At 44.9% G+C, this 24,502-nt stretch overlaps 1 protein-coding gene across 1 annotated transcript; it reads left to right on the top strand.

Annotated features, from left to right (window-relative positions):
* The first annotated feature begins 740 nt into the window (after positions 1-740).
* On the top strand, positions 741-22,017 carry LOC144784042 (uncharacterized). Its single transcript, XM_078662743.1, has 5 exons — positions 741-771; positions 4,464-4,562; positions 5,275-5,430; positions 6,039-6,426; positions 21,993-22,017. The coding sequence occupies exons 1-5, from the start codon at positions 741-743 to the stop codon at positions 22,015-22,017; spliced, it is 699 nt and encodes a 232-aa protein (XP_078518869.1).
* The last annotated feature ends 2,485 nt before the right edge of the window (positions 22,018-24,502 follow it).

The following is a 24,502-nucleotide window of genomic DNA, read 5'->3' as shown; positions in this document are numbered from 1 at the left end:
TATCCCCGAGGGAGCTACGACCGTTGGCATGCACTCCACAGTGGTATTTCCGTGGGGCTCAACAACTCCATACGTTAGTGCTTTACTCATGACAGGAGCAGAAAAACATGTCAGTGTTAAAGGCAGAGCAACTGGGGGTAGTCAGTCGACTGCATCCAGGCAACTGAACCTGTTATAATCACAGAAGTGAGCGCTCGGGGGCATGTGGACCATTCTTTCTTCATATCTATCTGGCCTCCACCTTGGGGGTGCCCAGGAGTGGACACCTCACAGGGAAAGCCAGGATGGGTTCCACAGCGGTATTCGTACAAGCGCCTTGAGACCCTTGCGGGTGAGTAGTGCGCTATACAAGCATCAATTTACAATTTATTTATCTTCTAGTTCTACCCCTCCGCTCAACCCTGGTCCAGTCATCCCTTCCTATTCCATGGGGCATAGTATTGGGTGGAAAGAAAAAGGACAGGGGAAGGGTCTGGATAGTGGAATCAAATGATCTATTAAAACCAGCACAGATATGGGAAACAGTTCTGGGGTCTCTAAAATTAACAGTTATACAGTCCCCGTTTATGGTCTTAACTGTTTTGCCCAGCCAAGGCACCCTTCTTACCATAATAATTTCATTATGAAGGTGGGCCGGCAGAGGTCTGTTATAGTTGAGCCACCTGACTACCTTACTTTTTAGGGAGCTAAAGGTTTCTTCTTCCCCTTCTTCCAATGTGGGTGCTCCCGCCAAAACTACCATGAAGCGATTTGCCTCAGGAGGAAGGTCTGGTAAGCGTGGTCTAAAGGCTCTATGCTCCTTTACTAGTGACGGCAGGCCTACTTGACCATCATTAGTTTTCCCATGGGCTTTACCGTCCCCCGGTAAAGGAGCAGATGCCTGCTTAGAGGCAACATGATTCACCGGGTTAGGGCCTAGGAAACCTGGGGGTATACAATTAAGTATTTGCGCCCCACTATCAGCTTGGGCTGCAGGCCCCCCGGTTTGGGGTACAGGGGCTGGAATGGCACTCGGCTTACAGGACTTATTAAAGTTCGCTAATATAGCAGATGTAACCTTCTCTATATTTGACAATCTGAGTTCAATTTGCTCCATTTTGGCTTCTAAGGGAAATAAAAATAGATTTACATAAAGCACCCAAACTCTCGATTGATAAATCTTTGCTCGGCAAATTAAGGCACGGGGATTGGGTTGAGACAACTGAACCCTTTGTAGGTACTATTTGCCCCTCAATTGGGGTTGAGGTGGAATTGGTATCATGATGTAGCTAAGCATGGGCGGATTTTGCGGATTCGCAATCCGCCAATTTGCGGATTTGCGTATTCGCGGATTGCGAAAATACGCGAAATCCGCGAATTCTCGCGGATTTGCGTATTTTTTGGGGGTGTGTGTGTTCGCACGGGTTTCTGCAAGTTCGCGAGGGTTTTGTACAATTTCGCAAATTGCGAACTTACTTGTCGGGTCGCCAGTTTTGCGAACTTGTTGTTTCTACGTGCCCAGCCTGTTTGCTAAGATTTCTTCATCACTGCCACCCTCTGTCACCACTGGCACTCTCTTTGGTCACCCATGCCACCCTCTGGCTCACCCATGTCACCCTCTGTGTCATCACATCACCCTCTAGTTCACCAGTGTACATTATTGGGGCAAAGCAAAGCACTGCCATCCTCTGTCAACACTGGCACTCTGGTTCACCCATGCCACCCTCTGGCTGGCACACCCATGCCACCCTCAGTGTCATCACAACACCCTCTGATTGACCACTGAGTGAACAAACACCTGCTAAGTGCTTTAAGTTTTGCAAACAACAACACCTGCCCTGCCCCAACTGACATTAATGAAGGCTGGCACCTGCTTGTCTGCTCCCTTTCCTTTTTGTTGCAAATGCAATGTAAATAATTTTTTTTAACAGGATGCAATGGCATACTTGTAACTATTCTGTGACTGTCAGAGCAGGGTCACACAATAGTTGCAAGTAGGCAACCGGATTCTGGAGGGCCCCTTCAGGAAGCACTACAGGTAAATGGTTACAAATGAAGAGCTCGAACTTTTGCACCTGCTCGTTCGTTTTGCTTTTGCAAAACTCGTTTTTCGGTAATTTCGCCCTATTCGCGGGGCGCGTCGTAGTGCGAACTGGCCCGTGGAGGCCGCGAACTCGTGCGAGTTACCTCAAGGTTGAGTATGGGCGCCGCCATTTTGTTTGCGTGACGTATTTCCGTTTCCGCCCGCTATGTGTAATCTCGCGCGACTCGCGCCTTGCGAATACAAGTTCGCACGAGTTCGCGAGAGAAATCGCGTGCGAACTTACTTACGCGCACGTGATCGGGCCGCCATCTTGTTTTTCATTCATTCCTATGTGTCTGGGTATGGTGTTTCTATCCTCTGTATATCTCTGCCATCCTTTGCTTGTTTTAATATTTTGTTGATCTATTTAACTTATTTTCTATCCCTCTATTTTTCTAGATCTATATTTTTGTGTTTTAGGCTACTTTTGTTTACTTTTGAACTACTTTTTTAAACTTTTATTTCCTTCTTCCCTACTCTTATTCTTTTTCATTTTTTCTCTTCTTTACTGCTAACACCTGCCCAGAACATGGTCAAGACAGCTGTCAAGCTGCCCAAGACGGGCACCGCAGCCCGTGCCCGGCTCCCGTGTGGTCGCTTGAGGGCGGAAATGGTGGTGCCCCGGGAGATCTTCAGCCCTGAGGAGGTGGGCGCACTTGTTTTTTATGTGCAGCGCCGTCTCCCCAGGACCATCGCGGCAGGCGGCAGGATCGCTGCTGGTTACACCAACAGCCAGGAGCGACGGAAGCGGTGGGGGCAGGTGTGCCGGGCCCTTTTTAAGATCACGGGGGTCCAGCGCACCTACAATCAAGTCACCCACCGCTGGACCGACATCCTGGACCGAGAGCGTGACCTGCTAGACGTGCTGGGAGTGGAGGTCCCCGGGCTTGGTGAGTAGTAGTAGCAATTTTTTCATTACTCACTACTCTGTTTTTTCTCCTGCTCTATGTGGCTGTGTTATATTGCAAATGTTTGCTTTAACGTTTTTACAAAGAGCAATAATGCTGCTGGTGATTACATTGATAGGAGAGGTAAATTACTATTTCAAAATCTTCTGTGCATTTCAGGTGCACTGTTCTCCTTCTCTGTGCCGGTGCCACTGCTTATTTGTTTTCTATTTTGTGTTCATTTAATTGGGCTGAGTAATGTATGAGTGTATTTTACAGAACTGCATAATGCTAGACACAAAGGGGCAGATTTACAAGCCCCTTGTTCCACGTTTACACTGCCTTACCTGACGCACAGCGACGTAAACGTGGCGCATCCCTGCGAGTCATGTACAACGTGATGCATCTAAGGAGATGCGCCACGTGAAGGCCTGGGCCTGCGCCACAATGGGTGCGTTCCCACGCAGGGGGGGGGTGGGGGGTGCCGGTCAGGCAGATGTGTGCCTCGCAAAAGTGCCTGCGTGAAATCTACAAGATTTAACGCAGGCACTTCCGCGACGCTGCTATGTCAATTCTTTATGCCTGCTTGCTTGAAGCAGGCGTAAGGACTGATGCGGTATGTTGAGTATTATTGGGCAGCCCTGAGCACTGCTATAGTTGCATCGCGCCCGCGACGCGACTCTAGAGATGCGCCCCTATTTCGTCACGAGATGCGTCACGCATCTGCCTACCCTTGCGCCAGGGTGTGCCGCATTGTAATAGCGGCGCATCTGCCGTGACGCAAGGTTAGTTTTGCGTTACGCATTTGTTCTGGTGCACATCTGGAGGTGTCCAGCTCAGAACTCGTAAGTATGCCCCTAAGTGTCAGATTAGCAATTACCTGCGCATCCCTGCAAAGTGTGCGGCACGCCAGCACCACCCATGGTGCGCCGTATTTACAATGCGGCACACCATGGTCCCAAAACGTCATCGAAGCGTTACGCATCGGTGCCGTAAAGGCGGCTCATTGATGGAGTTGCATTGCAACGATGGCGCAGCTCCAGCAATGCTGCGTCAAGCCGTTAGTCTGCTTCATGCAGGCGCAGGGTTTCAGTGACGCATCATTGTCCTAAATGACTGATTGAAATTTTATATATTCCCCATAACCACTTTTAGCATGCGTTCCTGCGCAGGAACGCCCTCCCTTGCGATGGAATGCTCCCTAATGGCGCAGGGTTTTAGAATGGGATGCATCTCCCATATGCGTCACGTTGTTAATATACGCCACACCATGGCGCCTCTCTTGTTGTGGCGCTGCGTCACAAAATTGACGCAAGAATGGAGCAAAAGAGCTGCAAGGGGCTTGTAAATCTGCCCCTAGAGTAGAGGCTCAGGTGCAGTCCTTCCTTTGTAGCCCTCTTTTTGGATGAAATAGTAGGTTCTTGTTCTTTCTAAATGTTTGATTTGGTTGACAAGGACATCGGCAAGCAGCAATCATCAATGTTTTCTGTTATTTCTTTCATGTTGTACGTCAGGTCCGCCCAGGGGCAAGCGGACCGAAAAATCTGATGCAGCAGTGGCTCCAAAGGAGGAGGATGCAGGCCAGGGCGGCGAGTGCTCCTTTGCTGGCCCCAGTAAGTTTTCATTTAAATATAGAGGACCTATTGTTGTCCAAGCATTCCTAATTTAATTGTTTCGAAATAGTGTTTAGATAGGAGCAAAATCAATAATCCTACTGTTGCAGGGACAATTCTCCACAAACCGAACTATGGACACCAAAGACCAGAGTAATAATATTTCAGAGTAGCGTGTTTGGCACACTGTATAAATAAACCTGGTAGTGTCAGCAGCACAGATTCCTCCTTGCAAAAATTGCAAAACTTTTCGCTCAGTCACTCTAGTCTGGACTCTCTGGAGGACTAAAAACCACAGAGTCAATTCAAGTTTAAAAGCTTTATTAAAAGTTTAAGTAAACACATATATTAAAATAAAGTTAGTTGGAAATGGAAAAGTGCTTGGTGCTGAGTTGATGAGTACTGGATTGGTACACATTTCTTGTGGTCGAGCCGAGCTTTCACCTGGTTTCAAGTTGATGTTCCTCTTGTCCTTAGAAGTCCAGTTTCTGTCTGTTCAGAGAAAAATAGTGTGTGTTAAAATTAAGCAAGCATTCAACAATTGTGACAAAAAAATGAAGCAAGACAACAGCTTTCCCTGGAAGGAGGGACATTTTTACTTTAGACTAGAGTAGACAGTCAATTAATTTTTCTGTTGTTTTCACATTTTTTCATTCATAGACCAAATACTAGTGGAGTGGTGTAATCTAACATTCTTAAATCTACTTTGTAGGTGGAACATCTGGTGGCGGGGCCAGCTCGGATGTGGTGGTCATCATTGACTCGGAGTCCGAGGGTCAATCTGGGGAGGAGGCGGCGCTAGAGGAGTCGGACCAAGAGCAAGAAGTACAGACTGTGAGGAAGGAGACGGTGGCGGTGGCGAGTACAGGTAAGCTGGATCATGGAGGTACTATCTGACTCTTAGATAGGATATGATGTGTATTCAGTGGTGGCCCAGTGACAAATTACAATATGGTAATTACAGCAGGCTGGGACCGACAGACAGATAGAGGCAGAGACAGAGAGAGAGGAAGACAGAAGGAGAGAGAGAGAGGGAGGGAGCCAGAGGGAGGGTGAGGGAGGGAGACAGAGAGAGAGAGACAGCGAGGTAGAGGGAGACAAAGGGAGACAGAAAGAGGGAGACAGAGAGAGAGAGAGAGAAAGAGAGAGGGAGGGAAACAGACATATCGCCTGGGCCTGGTGCAGATGATACGGTTGCTGGTGTGGTTAACGGCTCAGAGGAAAAATCACTCACTTCTGCCAGATCTCTTTCATATGAAAGAGCACCAAACCAAGGATACAAGTGAGTTGTGGGAAGGGAAATGGTGATTCAAGCGCCCCTCCCTGCGGACGCCCATAATACTGGCCTGAATAGTTTTGTACTGCCCTGGCTAGTTGCTAGTTGTACTGTGACACAACTTCCTGCTGAATCATTTTGTGTTAATCATATTCTTAAAGAGCATTGGTTACAGATTATGTCTTTCTTTCTTCATATAGTTGGCAATACTAAAACCTCCAAACCAACGAGGAGTATGCTGGCTGTACTGGCCCGGCAACGGAGGCTGGAAGCAACTGTTGCCGAATATCGGCGACTGGTGGAACTGGAGGGGGACGACACGCACTCCAGTGCATCAAACCTAACATCATCTACATCCTCCTCTGTTACCCCACGTTCTGCCGGTAAGCACAGTGCTCCAGCGAACCGGAGCCGTGCCGGAAGACGCCACCGCCGAGCAGCAAAAGCTGCACCTCGCAGCACTGTTAAAGGTCGCTTGCGCCGTGCACTCCGCAGAGTGTCCGACCTAGAGGCGGAGGTCCAGAAATGGCACAAATATCAGAATGTGGTGGAGGGCCTCCGCCTAGATCAAGCCATCCTCCAAGAAAAGTATGATGCCCTGGCCCTAAAGCATGATACCCTGGAGGCCAAACTTAACAGCTTGCATCCCTAGAGTGTCCCTTGCCCCTTTTTTTGAGACTTTTGGGGGGTGGGAATTGGGAGTTGGGTTTTTTGGGGACTTTTGAGGACTATTTATTTGTTGGGGTTAGGGAGGGTCTTGCGGGAGATTATTTTGTTAGGGATATAAATATACTTTTTCAAACTTTATCTGAGCATACCTGTTTTTTTACTACTTTTGAGCTGGGTGGGTGGTGGTTTTGCAGTAATTTCATTTAACTGAACACTGTCATCGTGTTGGTTCACGTGCAATAGGCCAAATGTTTTCCAAAGTAAATGCCTGTCACAGAGTTTGATAATTCTTGAGCCCTAGGACTTTGCTGCTAGTACCACTGTCACTCTCTCGCCTCTCCGAATACTCCATTATACTACCTCCCATCCAAACGCTTATCTTACCTGTAATTTGTGTTTGAGGGCTGGCTCCACCTGGAATTCACAGAGTCCCACTCCTAAAGCGTTCTGCAGCAGGGCCACAACTGGAGTTTCCCGGCGTGGATTTTCTGCAAATCAAAAGCAATCAACATTAGAAATGTGGCAGCGGTGCTCACACAACCCTAAAACCTAGAAGCCCCACAGACAGCACCCCTGAGACAGGCAAGCGAGCAATAATAACGCCTACACGTTCACGTGCAATAGGCCAAATGTTTTCCTAAGTAAATGCCTGTCACAGAGTTTGATAATTCTTGAGCCCTAGGACTTTGCTGCTAGTACCACTGTCACTCTCTCGCCTCTCCGAATACTCCATTATACTACCTCCCATCCAAACGCTTATCTTACCTGTAATTTGTGTTTGAGGGCTGGCTCCACCTGGAATTCACAGTGGGGGACTCATCAACGTTAAGTAAGTTTCTTCATTGTGCAGAATCCAGGCATCAGCATTATGGGTAATGGATAGGGTGAGTCTGGAGGAGGAGGAGGACTCAGGATAGACGACCAGGACTGAGTTCTTGTCAACTAACTGTTGTGAACCTGAGGAATGCTGCGGCATCAAAATCAAGACAGTTCTGTTGCTGGGCTTGTTGTTTTATTGGTTGATTACAGTTTTGTTGGGAATGTGATGAAGCACTTGCTAAAGAAAGACAGACACACAGGAATAAAAGTGAATAAGGAGGACTATTTACAATTAATGAATGATTGAGTAATTTTCAGAACTCGCTGTCAGGGAAGCAGAACTCGTCCTCATACTCTGCTAAATCATCAGTCGGGGTTACTTCTGGTAACTGAGGAGAACTTTCCTCAGGTAGGGCGGTGTCCTCTTCTTCCTGCGTGCATTCTCGTACTCTGTAATCTGGTGGTATGAAGTGCTGGTTCATCTTTATCAAGGTGAGCCGCTCCACATTTGCGGGCAAGAGGCGGGACCTTTTGGAAGTCACAATGCCACCAGCAGAACTAAAAACACGTTCTGAGGACACGCTTGCGAGTGGGCAAGACAAGTAATTGATAGCCAGGTTGGTGAGCTCTCGCCATATTTTTCTTTTCCCATGCCAATACGCCAATGGGTCCTCAGTAATATTGACCTCTGTTGAGTCATCCAGATAGGCCTGCACCATTGAAAGAATGTCCTCCCGGATTCCTGTACTTTGCACTTCTGTGTCTTTTCTAGGACCAGGAAACCCTAGCTGAGTTAGCCAACTCGCTTCTGACATATCGCATGCGCCTGGTGCAGATGATACGGTTGCTGGTGTGGTTAACGGCTCAGAGGGAAAGTCACTCACTTCTGCCACAGGCACAGATGCAGAAGGGCTTTTTTGGGACGCCTGATGGCCTGCTGATTCACTAGTAGTACTGTCTTCTCCTACAGTTTCCTTCCGCTCTCTTTCAAAACGAATGGCTGACTGAGCTAGCCAACCTTTGTACTCTGTAACATCCGATGTTTCAAAAGGAATTATTACTTTGCCAAACAATGGCTTTTTGTAACGTGGATCCAGAATAGTAGCACAAATGTAGTGCTGTTGTTTCTTGATATTTACAAGCCGTTCATTGCTAACTAGGCGTTGTAATAATCTCTGCGCCAACTCATGTGCTTCGTTCTTTCCAACGTCCTCTAATTGTGAAGACACCACCTTGACTTGGTGCTCGAGCTTCAGCAACAGTGGGATAGCTTTGCTCAAAGAACAGTCCTCCCTGCTGACGTCACGCGTGAAGACCTCAAAAGGCCGAAGCATGTCTGTCAGGCTTTTAACTAGCTGCCATTGCTCCACCGCTAGCATCATTTCCGTCGTATCACCACCCAGGTTGTAGAAATACTCATTGACTACTGGAAACAGCTCATGCAGACGCTCAAGCATGTAGAAGGTTGAGTTCCAACGTGTTGCCACCTCCTGGATAAGTGCTTTCACTGGCATTCTACGTTCATTTTGCTTGCGCCTCAGCTCCTTCCGGGCCTTAAAAGAATGGTTGAAATGTGTGCATATTCTTCTGCAGATGGTCAGTGTTTTGTCGACTGCAAGTTCTTTTTTCAAAAAATTTTGCACAACAAGGTTGATACAGTGCGCCAAACACGGCACTCTGAAATAGAAACCGTCCGCCATGGCCTTAACTACATTACTGCCATTATCTGTAGAAACATAACCAACCTTGCAATGTCTTGGGCGCAGCCATTGCAAGACCTTTTTGTTAAAGTCAGCCAAAATGTTGACTGCAGTATGACTTTTCTCCATGCCAAACATGGCTAATGTTGCATGTTTACGAGCACCCTTAAAAATCTCGATCAAGTCACCACCTGCATTTATCTGTTTTATAACCCCTGAAAAAGAGACCCAGTGTGCAGTGATGCACATGTAATCAAGGGCTTGGCAACTGGTCCACATGTCTGTTGTCAGGTGTATAGTGTGAATAGCACTCTTCTGCAAAGCTGCCCCCACCAACTCAAGCACCTCTTTGTGTAGTGCTGGAACAGCAACCCTGGAAAAATAGTACCGGCTAGGAACCTTCCATTTAGGGGCCAATGTTGCCACGAGTTCAAGGAAACCCACACCTTCGACAAACGAAAAAGGGAGAAGGTCCACCGCTAGCATTTTTGCCAGCTTAGTGTTATAGAGGCGTACAGTTGGGTGGTTGCGTTGAAATTGCGCATCTGAGGAGAACATGGCTGAAATGGTGCGCTGGACAAAATTACGGGATGATGCTGATGCCTTCTTCGACCCACTTCTGATCAGTGTTGACATTTTCCGCATTGGTGTGTCTCCCAGACTCTCAGTGTGCCTGCTATGTGTTACGGAGGGTGTGGTGCTGCCAGGGGTACTGGGTGCAACCGGACACATGTCTGACGCTTCTTCTACCTCCCCATCATCTTCAGATGAAACACCTACTATGGGTATATTTTGGCCACTTGCCCTTTGGGATCGCTTTCCCTTGACGTTTGCTAGGTGCGGAAACCATTCGACAGCGTGCTTTCTTTCAAGATGACCTATCTGGCCTCCGGTTCCATAGTTGGTACCAGTCTTACCACGGCTAACGCTAGTCTTACAAATGCAACAAACGGCTATGTTATCATATTTTTTATGGACACTAAAAAAGTTCCAAACTGGGGACTGGAAACTTCTGGTTTTGCCGCACGTGGTGATACTGCTGCCAATGCCAGATGAAGCAGTGGTGGATGAGCCTTGCAGACATCTACTGGGTTGTGCAATTATTGCAGCAACCTTACTTGAGGGAGTCGAGCTGGATGGAGTCCCCCTCTGGGGAGAAAATATGGGAGCTGTAGGTTTTGTTGAACTTGTGGTACTACTTGACTGCGTTGGTGGTGCTACCAGTGGCACGTCGCCAGGGTCACGCTCAGCATGACGTCGGGATAGGGTGTAAATGTCTGTCTGCTGCATGGCCGGTGTGGCTGGACTGACATGTGTGATGAATAGATCATTGCTGTCATCCTCTTCAACAACATCAGAATGCACCACTTCATCAAGTCGGACGTTCGGATCCATAAGTATGAGCTTTCCGGGGCCCTTCCTTTTAACATGTGATACCTTTCGCAGCTCATGGTGTGCCTCCCTCTCAGACGTCAGAGATGGTTGCCAATCTAGATCCAGATCATCATCTGATGGAGCGGGGCTTGAAGAGGAACTTCTACACACCCTCCTTGATCTTTTCCTTGCTGGGGAGCTGGGAGAAAATGAATCATCAGGAGGAGTGGCTTCGTCTTCCTGACATGATACCCCGGCTCCAAAGTCAATTTCCTCCTGTGCCCCTACTTCTGGAAGGACAACCATTGTGGGCACTTGCACCGCTCCATGCGCCGCTACATGGGCATCTTCTCTGACCTCTACTTGCAAGTCTCCATGGACCTCTCCTTCTCGGCCTTCTCCTTCTCGGCCTTCTCCTTCTCGGCCTTCTCCTTCTCGGCCTTCTCCTTCTCGGCCAGCTCCTTCTCGGCCTTCTCCTTCTCGGCCTTCTCCTTCTCGGCCTTCTCCTTCTCGGACAGCTCCTTCTCGGACAGCTCCTTCTCGGACAGCTCCTTCTCGGACAGCTCCTTCTCGGACAGCTCCTTCTTGGACAGCTCCTTGCGCATGTACTTCTGCTTGTACTAGTAGCCCATGCAGTTGTTGTTGCGGCTTTGGTTGTTGAATAGTACTTGTGAGATGAGTTACAACCTGTGTTGATGGTGTGCTGCTACTTTCTTGCGAGGAACCAACATCACTGGTCGTTGGTGATTCAACAACTAAACAGGCTACCTGTGCAGCACTCATGGTGGGCCTTTGTTTTTTTTGTTGTTGTTGCCCAAAAAATGTATTGGTTGAGCCACCAGTCTCCTTGGTAAGTGGTGCCACTTGCTTCTTCTTCTCCTTAGTAGAGACATCTTTATTGCAAGAGGACCTACGGGCACCTCTTTTTGGAGCCATCTTTTTCAGATGTCGGAACAACAGGCCGCAGCAGCACTTCTTCCTGGCACTGATGCTCAACGATGATGCGGAGTTTTGTGCACCTAAACGCAAACGAAGACAGAGGAACATCAGTAAATATAAATGTTGCATATGTAGCGCTTGAATAAACAGTTTGCAAGTAGGCATTTATGAATACACACGTGCACACTGCACACCACCACACAATATGGAAATTTCAAAATTAGGATTTGCTAAATTTTTGGGAAACAGGAATTTAACATTGATCCAAGAGAGCAAACACACAGAGGGTTGTACTTTCATGTACCCCTGACTCCGCCTGGGCACAATGGGTGAAAGCAAGGCACAATGGGTGCAGGCCTATGTCTCAAAGCTCACTGCCTGCCTTCAAAATGGCCCCTTGACCCCCCCATCCACATGGCCAGGACCATGCCTCAAAATGGCCACCACCAACATAGCCAGCACCCAACCCCTACTCCAAAAAGTCAAAAAACACAACACAAATCAAATCACCACAATCCAATGCCATCCATCCATTTTCAGAAGGCTTATGCTGCCTGCTGGTGGTTTTCCGGTGCAAAATTGCAATTTTTACAATTTCGCGAGTGCGAGATTGTTGCTTCACGGTGCGAACGTGGCAAAAACCCGCAAAAACCGCGAACAGACCGATTCTGGGCCCCCCTGGGCATAATGGATGACATCAGAGCACAGTGGGTGCAGGCCTATGGCACAAAGCACACAAACTGGCTTACAAATGGCCCCTAGACCCCCACCCACACGGGACCAGACAATAAAATGGCCCCCACCCACATAGCAAGCCCCCAACACCACCCCAAAAAGTCCTAAAACACTCAAAAATCAGCACAATCCAATGCCATCCATGCCCTGGCCAGAATCATGTTAAAAAAAAATCAACAAAACAGTTGTATCATGCATGCACCCATAAATAAGCCTGGTGGTTTTCTATTCATGTGCAGCAGAATTGTAATTTTTACAATTTCGCGAGTGCGAGATTGTTGCTGCGCGGGACACGAGCAGTGCGAACACAAGCAAAAACATCCTCAGCTCGCGAACTTGCAGATTTTCCCCCAAAAAAGTCGAAAAAAAAGCAACACACACAAAAATCGCCACAAACAAACAACATCAACTTACTTCTTTGTGAAATCAAATTTCGAATCCAAAAGTAATCCAAAAGGCCTCAAATCCAAATATCCAGCAGCAACCACAAAAAGTAATCCTTCCCAGTCAAGATCGAAATCAAAGTGGCCAGGAAATGGAGGAGCTTACTGGACAGGAACAGGAAGTTGGAGACTGGGGCACTTCCTTCACCCCACCCCTATGGGAGGAGCTTGCTGGACAGGAACAGGAAGTTGGAGACTGGGCCACTTCCTTTACTACTAATTTTTGTACTTTCGCTAGTGCGAGATTGTTCCTGCCCGCGCCGCGGACCGCGAGCAGCGCGAGCAGTGCGAACACAAACAAAAAATCCGCTTCGCGCGGATTTTGCGTATTCTCGCCGCATCCGCGAGAGTTCGCGGATTGCGGATTCTCCGAAAATACAAAAAATCCGCGAGCGTAACGGATTTTACGCCCATGCTTAGATGTAGCCTAGCTGATTTTGTCTTGCTTCCATCTTTCTTATTATAAGCCCTCTTTCTTTTATAGATAGCTCCTTCTCTGACCCCCTGTGACAGTGTATTATTAATAGTAACATCAGGAACAGGTGAATTAGATACATGGTTATCAAGTATGTGATTAATTTCAGGCAATATCTCATTAACTAAAATGTCCAAGTCCTGTGTAGCTTGCTCATCCCCCTCGGGAATAATAGCTTGACCAACCACACAGGGAACAGCAATGACAGTATCCAGAAGCCTCTCAGGTGTTTTAGCATGAGCAATAGTTCCCAGGGAAGATCTTTTCATAGCCGATATTTCCTGGGACAAACGTTTCTCCAGAACAATAATTTCGGTGTCAATAATAGAGTTAGCTCTTATGAGAAATTTTTCCATACCTCCCACTGTAGGCCCTCCAGCTGTCAACGACGACTTACTCCTGGTTTCACGTCCAGCCATGATTTACGGAGTTAACGAGTAATAATTCGATAGCCGAAATAAGGGGGGTGGCCCGGTCCGGTCCAGACCGGTCACGAACGGGCACAAACGGGCCCGCCCTTGGCCCGGGCTTAGCCCGGCGCACGCCCGCGTCGCGCGTCCCGCGTCGCGCGGGGAGGGCCGGACTTAATAGGAGAAAAGGCGTGGCCAGTTAGGGGAAGAGGACCAGCTGGTGACTCCAGCTATGAACGCTGGTCCTCGCAGTCCCCACAGGCACGTCAGTCCGCAGTCCCGGTCCGGAATTCTCGAAACTGCTACAGTCGCAGCACAGAGACCCCTCGATGATTCCAGCAGACAAAGTCACTCCTGCGGCAGGGAAACAGAAGCCTCACGCAGCGAACGGTACCCGCAAAGCGGGGGCCGTGAGTTGTTATATGCTGCGGGCGAGAGGCGGGGCCGGCTAGGGGAAGAGGACCAGCTGGTGACTCCAGCTATGAACGCTGGTCCTCGCAGTCCCCACAGGCACGTCAGTCCTCAGTCCCGGTCCGGAATTCTCGAAAATGCTCCAGTCGCAGCACAGAGACCCCTCGATGATTCCAGCAGACAAAGTCACTCCTGTGGCAGGGAAACAGAAGCCTCACGCAGCAAACGGCACCCGCCACTCTCAACATCCGTATATAAATCACACAAAGAAAGGAGAGGTTGTAGTGAAATGGCAGGTGACAGCCGAACGATGCATGGAAAGATGACATGTCATGTGTGAGGTCTTTATGGCAAAAGTTTGAACCTGATCCAAATTGTGGATGGGAATGTCACTGAGTATTGTAAGGAAAAGATTAAAATAACCCATGTCGTCTGGTGTCACCATCCATGTGAAGAGTGGGCGGACACATCATGTCAGTAAAGGCAATATACGCAATGAGGAATTACCTGCCAATGTGCACTGGGGTCAAGATCACATACTAGAAATATCTGAAAGTACATGTGTATGATCAACGAATCAGGTTAGTAACCTTATGTAGGATGGCTGAGGCAAGAGAAAACGCCCATGCCTCTGGTTTCCAAAAGTAATGTGAAGCCGCACTGGGCTGCAACAAACAAGCCAATTATTCTGTATCAACTCCAGTAAAATGCATTGATCCAACCATTCACTTCGAGGATGAGTACAGGAGGAAACCAAGATGTGGTACATAAACACGCCAAAGTGTGTTTCATCAACAACAACTCCAGTGGAGTGAATAAAAACATACAATTTGGTCAAACTCTCAAGGGAGCATTATGCATATCATGTCCATGTCACAGAAACAGAATACATTGCCGTGTCAAAGGAACACAATGCGCTGCACGGCGGCTCCGGGATTCCAGAGGGCCAGTCAAAGTGCATAATCTACTACAAAGAGACAGGATTTGATAAAATATACCAAGTGGGTATCTCTTGTTTCTTTATGAGCAATAAAACTGGAACAGCTAAAAGCCTTTAAACTAAGCGAGTTTCCAAAATGTACAAATCCCCACAATCCGCAAGTGCAATCTTCCATCAATCAAAATATGTCTCTTCGGCTCAAATACAGCTGGAATTTGGGGTCCAAACGATGGAAAGAAGGAGTGAACTTTTACTAACAAGGCACAAGGCTGGATAGTGCTCAGTGACTACGCAAGGCCAAAACCCCAAGCCTTCCTGAGTGCAGGAATCAAGATAAGAACAAAGGAAAACTTCCTAAGGATGCGTTTGGGGGTAATTGTGATTAAACCCCATCTTCCACCATGGGAAAGGAAAGGAGGCATTCTGACCTGTCGTCTATGTGGAAGCCGGAAGGAAGACACCATTCATGTAATGTGCAACTGTCCCAAGTTAAAGGATATAAGATGCACCTTGTTACGTCCCTTTTTGAGGTATTACGGCATCCGGTCCTGTAGGCAGGCAATGAAGCTTTGCTTTAACCCCATTGACGTCCAGCTTAACTGTCGGCAAACAAAATTCTTCGAGACGGTAACTAAGAGACTTAAAACCCTGTCGTTATCTGAATTACGTTAAAAAGAAAAAAAGCAAAAAAAAAGCTTCTCATGTGTAAAATTTACTTTATATCTTATTTTAGTTGCACCCGCACTTTAATTACCAAGCCTCTAATTCGAACAATGGACCTGGTTAAGCTGTGTCATCAGGTTTGGGAATTAATGGTTGTCATTGTCAGTTTAGTACTACCTGAGATATAAGAACCTATAAGAACTGCTTTTAAAACAGCTAATTGTATAAATTGAGAATATTTTATTAATGATCCTTTTTAATGTCGCTTTTAAATGTAATAATTTGTGTACAATGGGAATTTTTATTGTTATGTATTTGCAAAGATTTTAATTAATCAAGCAAAATAAACATTATCTTATCTTAAGTCTATCTATCTTAAGTATCTTAAGTCTTAAGTCACATTCCGCAAGTGCACAAACACCAGCACCATATACTGTCGGAATCACTTTTTGTCTTACACAGGATACACATTTCTTTGATGGACTTCCGCCCTAACTTACAGGACATTTTAAAATTGCTTTTGATTGAACTCTTGAATAAAGATTTTCTAATTGCTCTTTGTTGAACCCATGAGCCAGAGAATCGAAAAGGACGCTCAAATAAAAAAAAAGTATTTGCCTTCACTATAGGCACCCCCTCCTCTACTAAAAGAACACTTCTCAGCGGGTCTAAAGCCATCAGACATAATGATGGTCTTACCCAAGTTGGTTCTCACACCCAGGTGTTCATTCAAGTACCTGGCAAACACATCTAATAATCGTTGTAGGCCTGCATCGATCATCGACATTAGGACAGCATCGTCTACAAAAAGTAAAATCGAGACCGATTTTTGTTTGTTGAGGACGTGTTGTCATTTCACTGACTTTTGTAATCAACCTGACTTCTGTATTGTGCAGGCCTTGAACCTATCACATTATCTCTTTAGACAGCCCCAAGTATAAGACATATTATAGCATTACCTGGAGTAGACCTTGGACACTGCCACTAAGTAGTGGCTTGGCTCAGGAAGGAAAGGCAGAATCAGTCGAGGAGAATCGAAAAGGACGCTCAAATAAAAAAAAAGTATTTGCCTTCACTATAGGCACCCCCTCCTCTACTAAAAGAACACTTCTCAGCGGGTCTAAAGCCATCAGACATAATGATGGTCTTACCCAAGTTGGTTCTCACACGCAGGTGTTCATTCAAGTACCTGGCAAACACATCTAATAATCGTTGCAGGCCTGCATCGATCATCGACATTAGGACAGCATCATCTGCAAAAAGTAAAATCGAGACCGATTTTTGTTTGTTGAGGACGTGTTGTCATTTCACTGACTTTTGTAATCAACCTGACTTCTGTATTGTGCAGGCCTTGAAGCTATCACATTATCTCTTTAGACAGCCCCAAGTATAAGACATATTATAGCATTACCTGGAGTAGACCTTGGACACTGCCATTAAGTAGTGGCTTGGCTCAGGAAGGAAAGGCAGAATCAGTCGAGGAAAATTCAGCTGAAAATAACAGACCTTGTTATTGCTGCCACTTAGGCAGGTAACGACACATTCTCACCCCATATAACTACATGGTTGAGTCATCTGCCACAGACTCAGGAGATCACATGGGAATCTAGTCATTCAGCCATGGATCCGGATAGAGTGATGTCCAGAGATCAAGACGTCAATCTTTGAGCACTCCAACTTCAGTACCTTGGGCTGCCCCCAAACATTTACTGTCAGGAAGCAAAGCTTCAGTGGCTGTGCTCCGGCTGCTCTGAATGAATCCATAAGTAGATATGGATATGTCTACCATACATTATGGTAGACACTTATCCCATCGCAAGGAGCGCTCTAGTCTCACTTGCTGTGGTCCATGGTTCGTCAAGATTCTACCCTATCCTTTATTCCCACAACATGACTAGCTCAAACAACAGTGCAAGATGGGGTGGTTTATGGTTCAGAGGCAGCTGAGAGACCTTACAAGGAGAATTATGAAGATATTTCTTTCCTTTGTAGTTTGAGGAAGTTGGGCTAACTTGCTAACCCATACTCAAACACAGCTTTAGAAAGATGCCACTTTGCTATTTATGAACAGAAAGAGATTGTAGTCCTACAAGAGTGTAGAACGGCTCTGAGAGGACGAGTTACTCTATGTAAATTTGGAAAACCAAGTGGTGAGCATTATGTTTTTGTTAGTGCACTTCCTTATTAGAGTGTGAAATGGAAATGGAGTCCAAAGGGGAACTACTGTTTGAGGAAGGGCAGTATAAGCTGAGCTCGCCATGTGTGTGTGATTGAGAATGAGAGAAGGCAAATGCTGGCGAATAAAAATTATGTTAAAGTGGTTAAAAGCATTGATACTGGCTTGTGAAACTTCAGAATTGTGAGTGCCCTGCAGCAGAACCAAGAACAAGGGGGATGGATTTGTCACCGGCGTGGCAGTTCGCACTTCGCATTTTCCAAGGGGTGCTTGGTATATGGGTTGAATGAAAGAGGTGTGAGAGCACATATGTCAAGTGTGTCTCTGACTCGGTGGAAGGAAAGTTTCCAGAGGCAGTTAGCTATTTGGTAATGATAGTAGAAGGAAAAAGGCAGAAAAAGTATCTTGTGTAATGGTATACAAAATACATTTTCCATGTTTCTAGATTCTTTTTTTTTTTTTTTTTTAATATTTGTATTTATTGCAAGAAGAGCATCAGCAATTTGCATACATATACACACAAAAAAAAGAGAAAACATCAAAATATAGGTTTTCACCTGGAAGTTAAAGCAGAGGAATACAGTACATAGTTTCTGAGTGTTTAGATCATAACACAAATACCAATACAAGTTAAGCTGGTCGTCTCAAATAATTTCAAACGTATTAAATAAATGCTCCCCAAATTTGTTCCCTCCCTTTCAGTGCCTTGGGACCTCTTAATTTTGCTAATGCTAACTCCATTGTGTGAATTTTATTAATGAGGCTCCACCACTCCATAATATGGGGTGGTTCCTTGGATATCCAAGACCTAGCTATGACTAACCCAGCACAAGCAAATATTATAGTTATCAGGTCTTTGTGACTGCTAGTAATGTCCTGGATATCAAGCAGTATTAGATGAGCTGAAAGTGGTGGAGATAATATTTGTTTACTGTTTAAAGCATCTGTTATTCCCTTCCAGAACAGGGCAAGTTCCGGACACTGGTAGAGCATATGCTCAATGCCTGCTACTTCTAAGTTACATTTCGGACACCTCGTTCGTTCGCTAGAGACATTTCCTAGTAGCCATCGAGCAATTCTCTCGGGTGTATAATATATTTGACTCACAGTTCTATAGAATTGCAACCTTAGGTTAGAGGATTGACCTACCTGATTGATTTGTCCAAGTGATGCTGAGACCTGATTCGGACTGATATTAATTCCTAATCGGTTGGACCATTTATCCGCCATTTTCCCACAGTCGCCTATCCTACCTAAGCTTAAACACCCATAACTCTCACTTATGAGTGATTTAGTTTGTCTCGAATAGAGACATTTTGAAGTATCTGAATGATCAACTCTATCAATTTTCATTTTATTAACTAAAAAGTCCCTGATCTGGATGTATTTAAAGTACATACCATCGTTTAGTTGATATATAAGCTTTAATGTGGTAAAGCTTAGGAGACCGACTGAGCCATATAAGTCCCCTAAGGTGATTATGCCATGTCTTATTCACAAAAGCCCAGCTCCATCAGAGAAGATACCTGGCATTCCTGGGTTCCCCCAAAGGTGAAGCTCAGCATTGAAAAAGGGAATCTTGTCCAAAATCATGATTTGATCCCAGATTTTTTTAATGAGTCTAGCGGTCTTAAAGTTGACTCTTTTAAAGTCATTTGGATCATGCATACGAAACAAAAATTGATTGCTATCTGGTCCCAACATAAATTGATGAACAAATAGGGAGTTTTTGTTTTTCAGGAGACTACGTACGCGGCGAAAGAAAGTTGCAAAAAAATATAGTTTAAAATCCGGGAAGTTTAGACCTCCTTTTTCAATTGGGAGCTTCAAGGGCGTGATAGACCTACGGGCTTTTTTATATCCCCATATGAAGCTGCTACAAATGCCCTCTAATTTAAAAAAAAAAAGATTATTAAGTTGCAGTGGAATAGATCTAAATAAATACAAGAATTTAGATATGATCTTCATTTTTATTAAGTTTATACGTCCTACCAAACTAAGTGGTATCTTGTGCCAATTTTTAAGAGATGTAGTTATATCCTTAAGCAATGGTTCATAATTCAATGATAGTATTTTGACTACCTCGGCCGTTAACCTTATTCCTAAATAAATAGCATTTGGGCAAAGTCCTGGTATCGGTTGAGCGGGTTTGTAGTTAGCGATAACTTGAGTTTTACTCACGTTTAGTTTGTAACCTGACACCTCTCCAAATGTTATCGCTTCCTCAAATATCTTCGGAATAGCCTTAACTAAATCTGTGGTGAATAAAGCTATATCATCCGCAAAAGCAGTTATTTTTAAGCTCTTCCCACCATGTTGTACAGGGGTGATATTATCCTGAGCCACCAAAGCATTTAAAAACGGCTCTAAGGATAGGGCGAAAAGCAGGGGGGACAGCGGACAACCCTGCCTAGTTCCCCTCTTAATTGGAAAGTTTGCCGAATTGATTCCTGCGTAACTTGCTATCGCCGTTGGATGTTCATATAGGGAGCGGACCCATCCAAGATATTGTCCCTGTATACCAAAAGCCCTCAATACCGCCCACAAGTACTCCCACCCCACTCGGTCAAATGCTTTTTCTGCATCCAACATCACCATTCCGAGTGGGGTGAGAGTAGTTGAAGCTACATCAAATGCGGTGATGGCCGTATTGATGTGGGTAGTGGTGTCTCTCCACATCACAAACCCATGTTGCTGATAGTTAACTAGTTCAGGCATAATAGGTGCTAGACGATTTGCCAAAATGTTGGCAAAGATTTTAGCGTCTGTATTAATCAAAGAAATGGGTCTGTATGACCCACGTTCTTCTGGAGGTTTGCCTTTTTTTTTTTAGAAAAAACACTATTTTTGCGGTTTTCCAAGATGGAGGGGCGCTTCCTGTTTCCCCGATAGAGTCTATTACTAGTTGTAAGAGCAGATGAAGTTCTTTATAACATATCTTGTAGAGCTCTATGGGTACACAATCTTCGCCCGCAGCCTTACCTGAGGGTAGTGCTTGTATAGCAGATTTTATTTCAGTAACTGTAACTTTAGAGCTAAGATGTTTAATAGCTTCATTGTCTTGTTGGATTGGCATATATTTCTCTAAGTATTGTATGATATTATCTTGGGGAGTGTATTTTCTGGAGTATATAGATTACAGTAGTATTTAGCAAACTGGTCTAAGATCTGATCCGGTTTATTATACTTGATAGAGTTTGAGCCTTTTATTGATTTAATGGTTGTTTTGGCTTTCTTATCTGCTAGTTTGTAAGCGAGAACTTTGCCGATTTTGTCACCCCCTTCGTATTGTGTCAGATTGTATTTATGGATTTTAGCGCTATATTTCTCCCTGAGCGTCTTTTTCAATGCTAACTGTAATGTCACTAGTTCAATTCTTAATTTTTCCACATTTGATTTCCCCTGTGTGAGGGCCTCTACCAGATGTTGTTCAGCTAGTAAAATACTAGAGGTGGTTGATTTAATTTCCCTCCGATTTTCCGCGTTCTTTCTTAAAATGTATTGTTGGGCAAAGCCTCTTATACTACACTTACAAGCGTCCCATACAAAGTTGATCGTAGAAGAATTAATATTAAATGCTATAAATTCTCTTATATGTTCTTTAAATATCTAGTGAATGTGAACTGTCAGGGTATTTGCTCCCTATCAAGAATATTACATTCTAGCAATATAGGATTAGGGTCTGATGAGACTCTTGGGAAAAGTTCTATTTTGCAATTCTCCATGATATTATCTGTTGCCCAAACCATGTCTATCCGGGAGCATACTTTGTGGGGTGCTGAGTAGTATGTGAACCCTGCTATGGTAGGGTGTTTAGTACGCCAAACATCTTTCAAGTTGTGCAATCTACCCAGTTCCACGATTGCAGCCCTGACTTTGCGCATCCTTATTATAGTACCTTTTCTTGAAGAATCAATCTTATAATTCATAACACAATTAAAATCCCCCATTATCAGCAGTTCACCCTCTCATTCCAATAGCTCTATATTTAACTGCTCATAAAGCTTCGGTTCATCAATATTAGGCCCATAGACCAAACAAAACACATACCACTTATGTTCTAATTGCACCTGGGCGATTACCCACCTCCCCCTTGTATCAGCTACTGTTTTATTAATTTCCATCCTTAAGTGCCTCTGTTTCAAAATTGCTACCCCCCGAATTGATGCCCCTAATGTTGAACAAACAACAAGCTCATACCCCATTTGTGACAAAAGTTTGCTATTTTGAAAACCGATATGAGTTTCCGAGACAAGTGCTATGTGAGGTTTATACAGATTTAATTCTTCCTGTACAAGTCTCCTCTTATATTTACTATTGAGACCAGCAACATTCCAAGCCAGACATCCAAAGAAAAACATATCTTATAACTATGTATTTAAATTTCCTCTGCATTACAGATTGATTGAAAGAGAAAAGAAATAAAGAACATTTAACTCTACAATTGTCGATCATTCTTTCTTGCAATAAGATTTTTCCCCCTTTACACCCACCCCTAACCCAAACCCATCCCACCCTAGAGTTCCCTGAGGGAGAGCACCCCTCTATACCCTGCTGCGGTTGGCGTGGCAGCATCGCGAAGTAGCGTGTGGAGAGACTTAAATCGACCACCTCTGAATAAAGAATTCAAACAGTATTATCTTTACAATGCACATTTAACTGCTTGGTGTGTATTTTAGCATGTATTCTAATGATCCCCACGTCTAAAGAAGAAGAGGAAAAAAATAAAAAAAATAAAATTAAAAAATTAAAAAATAGTAAGAAAGAAGGGAATCAAGGAAGCGATATCGTGTCTTATATAGTCAATAGTCAATTTTTACATGTCCCACTCCAATTTGCTTTTTCATTTTAAGTATTTAGTTTTGTCAATGCTTGTTCAGCCTCTTTTTCTTCCGTAAAGAAGTATACCTGGCCATTTTTGATCACCTTTAGCCAAGCTGGCTCTTGTAAGTATACTGTACATCCGATCGCTTTAAATTAGTCAATCATCTTGCGTAGCTGCCATCTTTTATCCATCGTTTCCTTGCTCAGGTCGAATCGAACAAAAAAGGTGAGATTGTCCACTGTTACAGGATTGTTTGGCCTTGCTTTTAAAGACACTGCTTGTCTTAACAGAAAGTTCCCAAAATGTATCAGGAGGGGTCGTGGGTATTTACTATCTTTATTTCTTTGAAAGAGTGGCAATCGGTGTACTCGTTGCAGTTGGGAGTCCCAATCCCAGTCTGATAGGTCGACAAAAGCTTTCTGAAATAATTTCACGACATAGGATCGGGGGTCTGCCCCTTCTGACCCTTCAGGGACCCCAAATAATCTAAGGTTGTGTCTTCTCACCCTATTCTCCAAATCCTCAACCTTTGCCTCTAGCTTGGCCATTCGTCCAGTGTGTGATTGTGATATAAATTCATATCTAGAGACCCCTTCTTCCACCTCCACTAATCTTTGTTTTAACTCTTCTATTTCCTGCGTAACCCCACCTAACTTGCTGGATACTTCCAACATAAAGGTCTGAAGTTTTGTATTGTCCTCACGTAATTGCAGGAAGTGTAGCTGTCCCTCTTGTCGTTGAGCCATGAGAGTCTGCATGATCAAATCCATAGAGGAAGTATTCAAGTTACCAGCCTCCATATTTTCATCACTATGTATTTGTTCACTCATCACCCCGGCTTGTTCGGTCGGTGTGTTAAGACCGATGTCTAAGTCAGAAGTGGGCAAAGAAAGACCCCCAGAAACGTTTTTAGCAGTGCTCTTACTACTGATGGTTGATCCTGAGGGGATTTCAGATAGTTTATTAATCGTACCTGTGTCCACAGACCTTTGATCTGAAGCCAATTTATTAGGCATTTTGATAGTATGTACAATAGCTGCGTCATTGAAACGGATAGGTTCAGAGCCATTAGTTATAATGGCAGGCCTAGTTTCTGAGGCTGTTGCTCTAACAGTTGATTTACTTATTGTGACAGCAGGGATATTAGAAACGCTTGTATTTGAAACCCGCACGGGTCAGCTTGAATTACCATGTCTCCTATAAATAATTGCATCGGTCCTGGAATTTGAGTCGTTCCTGAAAGTCTCAGGGCCATACTCTTGACCCCCCCCTTCGCCTGCATCCATTTTCTTAAGGGACTCTCGTCCCTATTCAATTTTTTCCCTGTATTGTTTGTAGACAAGTCCCTTACCAAAGGACTGCTAATGATTTTCTTAAGTTTAGTCTTGGCTTTCATTTTCCCTTTTTTTTTTAAAGCCTGGTAGCTTAGAACAATTTATCTTGTTTCCTGTAATTCCTTTCCCCTCTTTGTCCGGAATTTCTTCATATTCCATATTTATTCCCTCTTCGGCTATCTCTACTTCTTCAACGGGGCAAGCCTCGTTATCGGACGTCTCGGCTGTTTCAAATCCAGGTGTATCGTTCTCCGTATTACTTAAGTCTACTATTGGACAGTCCATTGATGTATCTTCTAACGTGCATGGAGGGCCCTCTTTCTCATCCTCTATACTTAAGGAGGCATGGACTGTTGAGTTTGCTGGCAAGTCAATACCCTTGCTATTTCCATCTTTGTCCTTATTATTTGTTGCAGACTTCCGTATTTTTTTGCCTTAGATTAGCCATGGTGACATCTGTTTGTGAGCTCAGCTCTGTTGCTCTTTCACCCGTGATATCTTTGGAGTGAGTGTTTGAGCTAGTGATAACTGATTCATCCTCTTCACTAGCCAGGCCTAAAACGGCCGGTGCATTTTGGTCTCTTTCCTTGCTAGGGGGATCTTCTACTGGCATCAAAACAGCCTTGTCTCGCCCGCTCTGAATTGATTGGGTAAATCCGGCATCAATCATATCCTCACCACTAAGTCCCCCTGCTATATTATTGCTGTCTTGTGAGTTATTAGTTTTTTAGTCCGTTGCAAAAACAGGAGG

The sequence above is a fragment of the Lissotriton helveticus genome, chromosome 10, assembly GCF_964261635.1.
Source record: "Lissotriton helveticus chromosome 10, aLisHel1.1, whole genome shotgun sequence".
NCBI lineage: Eukaryota > Metazoa > Chordata > Amphibia > Caudata > Salamandridae > Lissotriton > Lissotriton helveticus.
The sequence above is the reverse complement of the archived record's forward strand: the minus strand, read 5'-3'. Positions and strand labels throughout refer to the sequence as shown.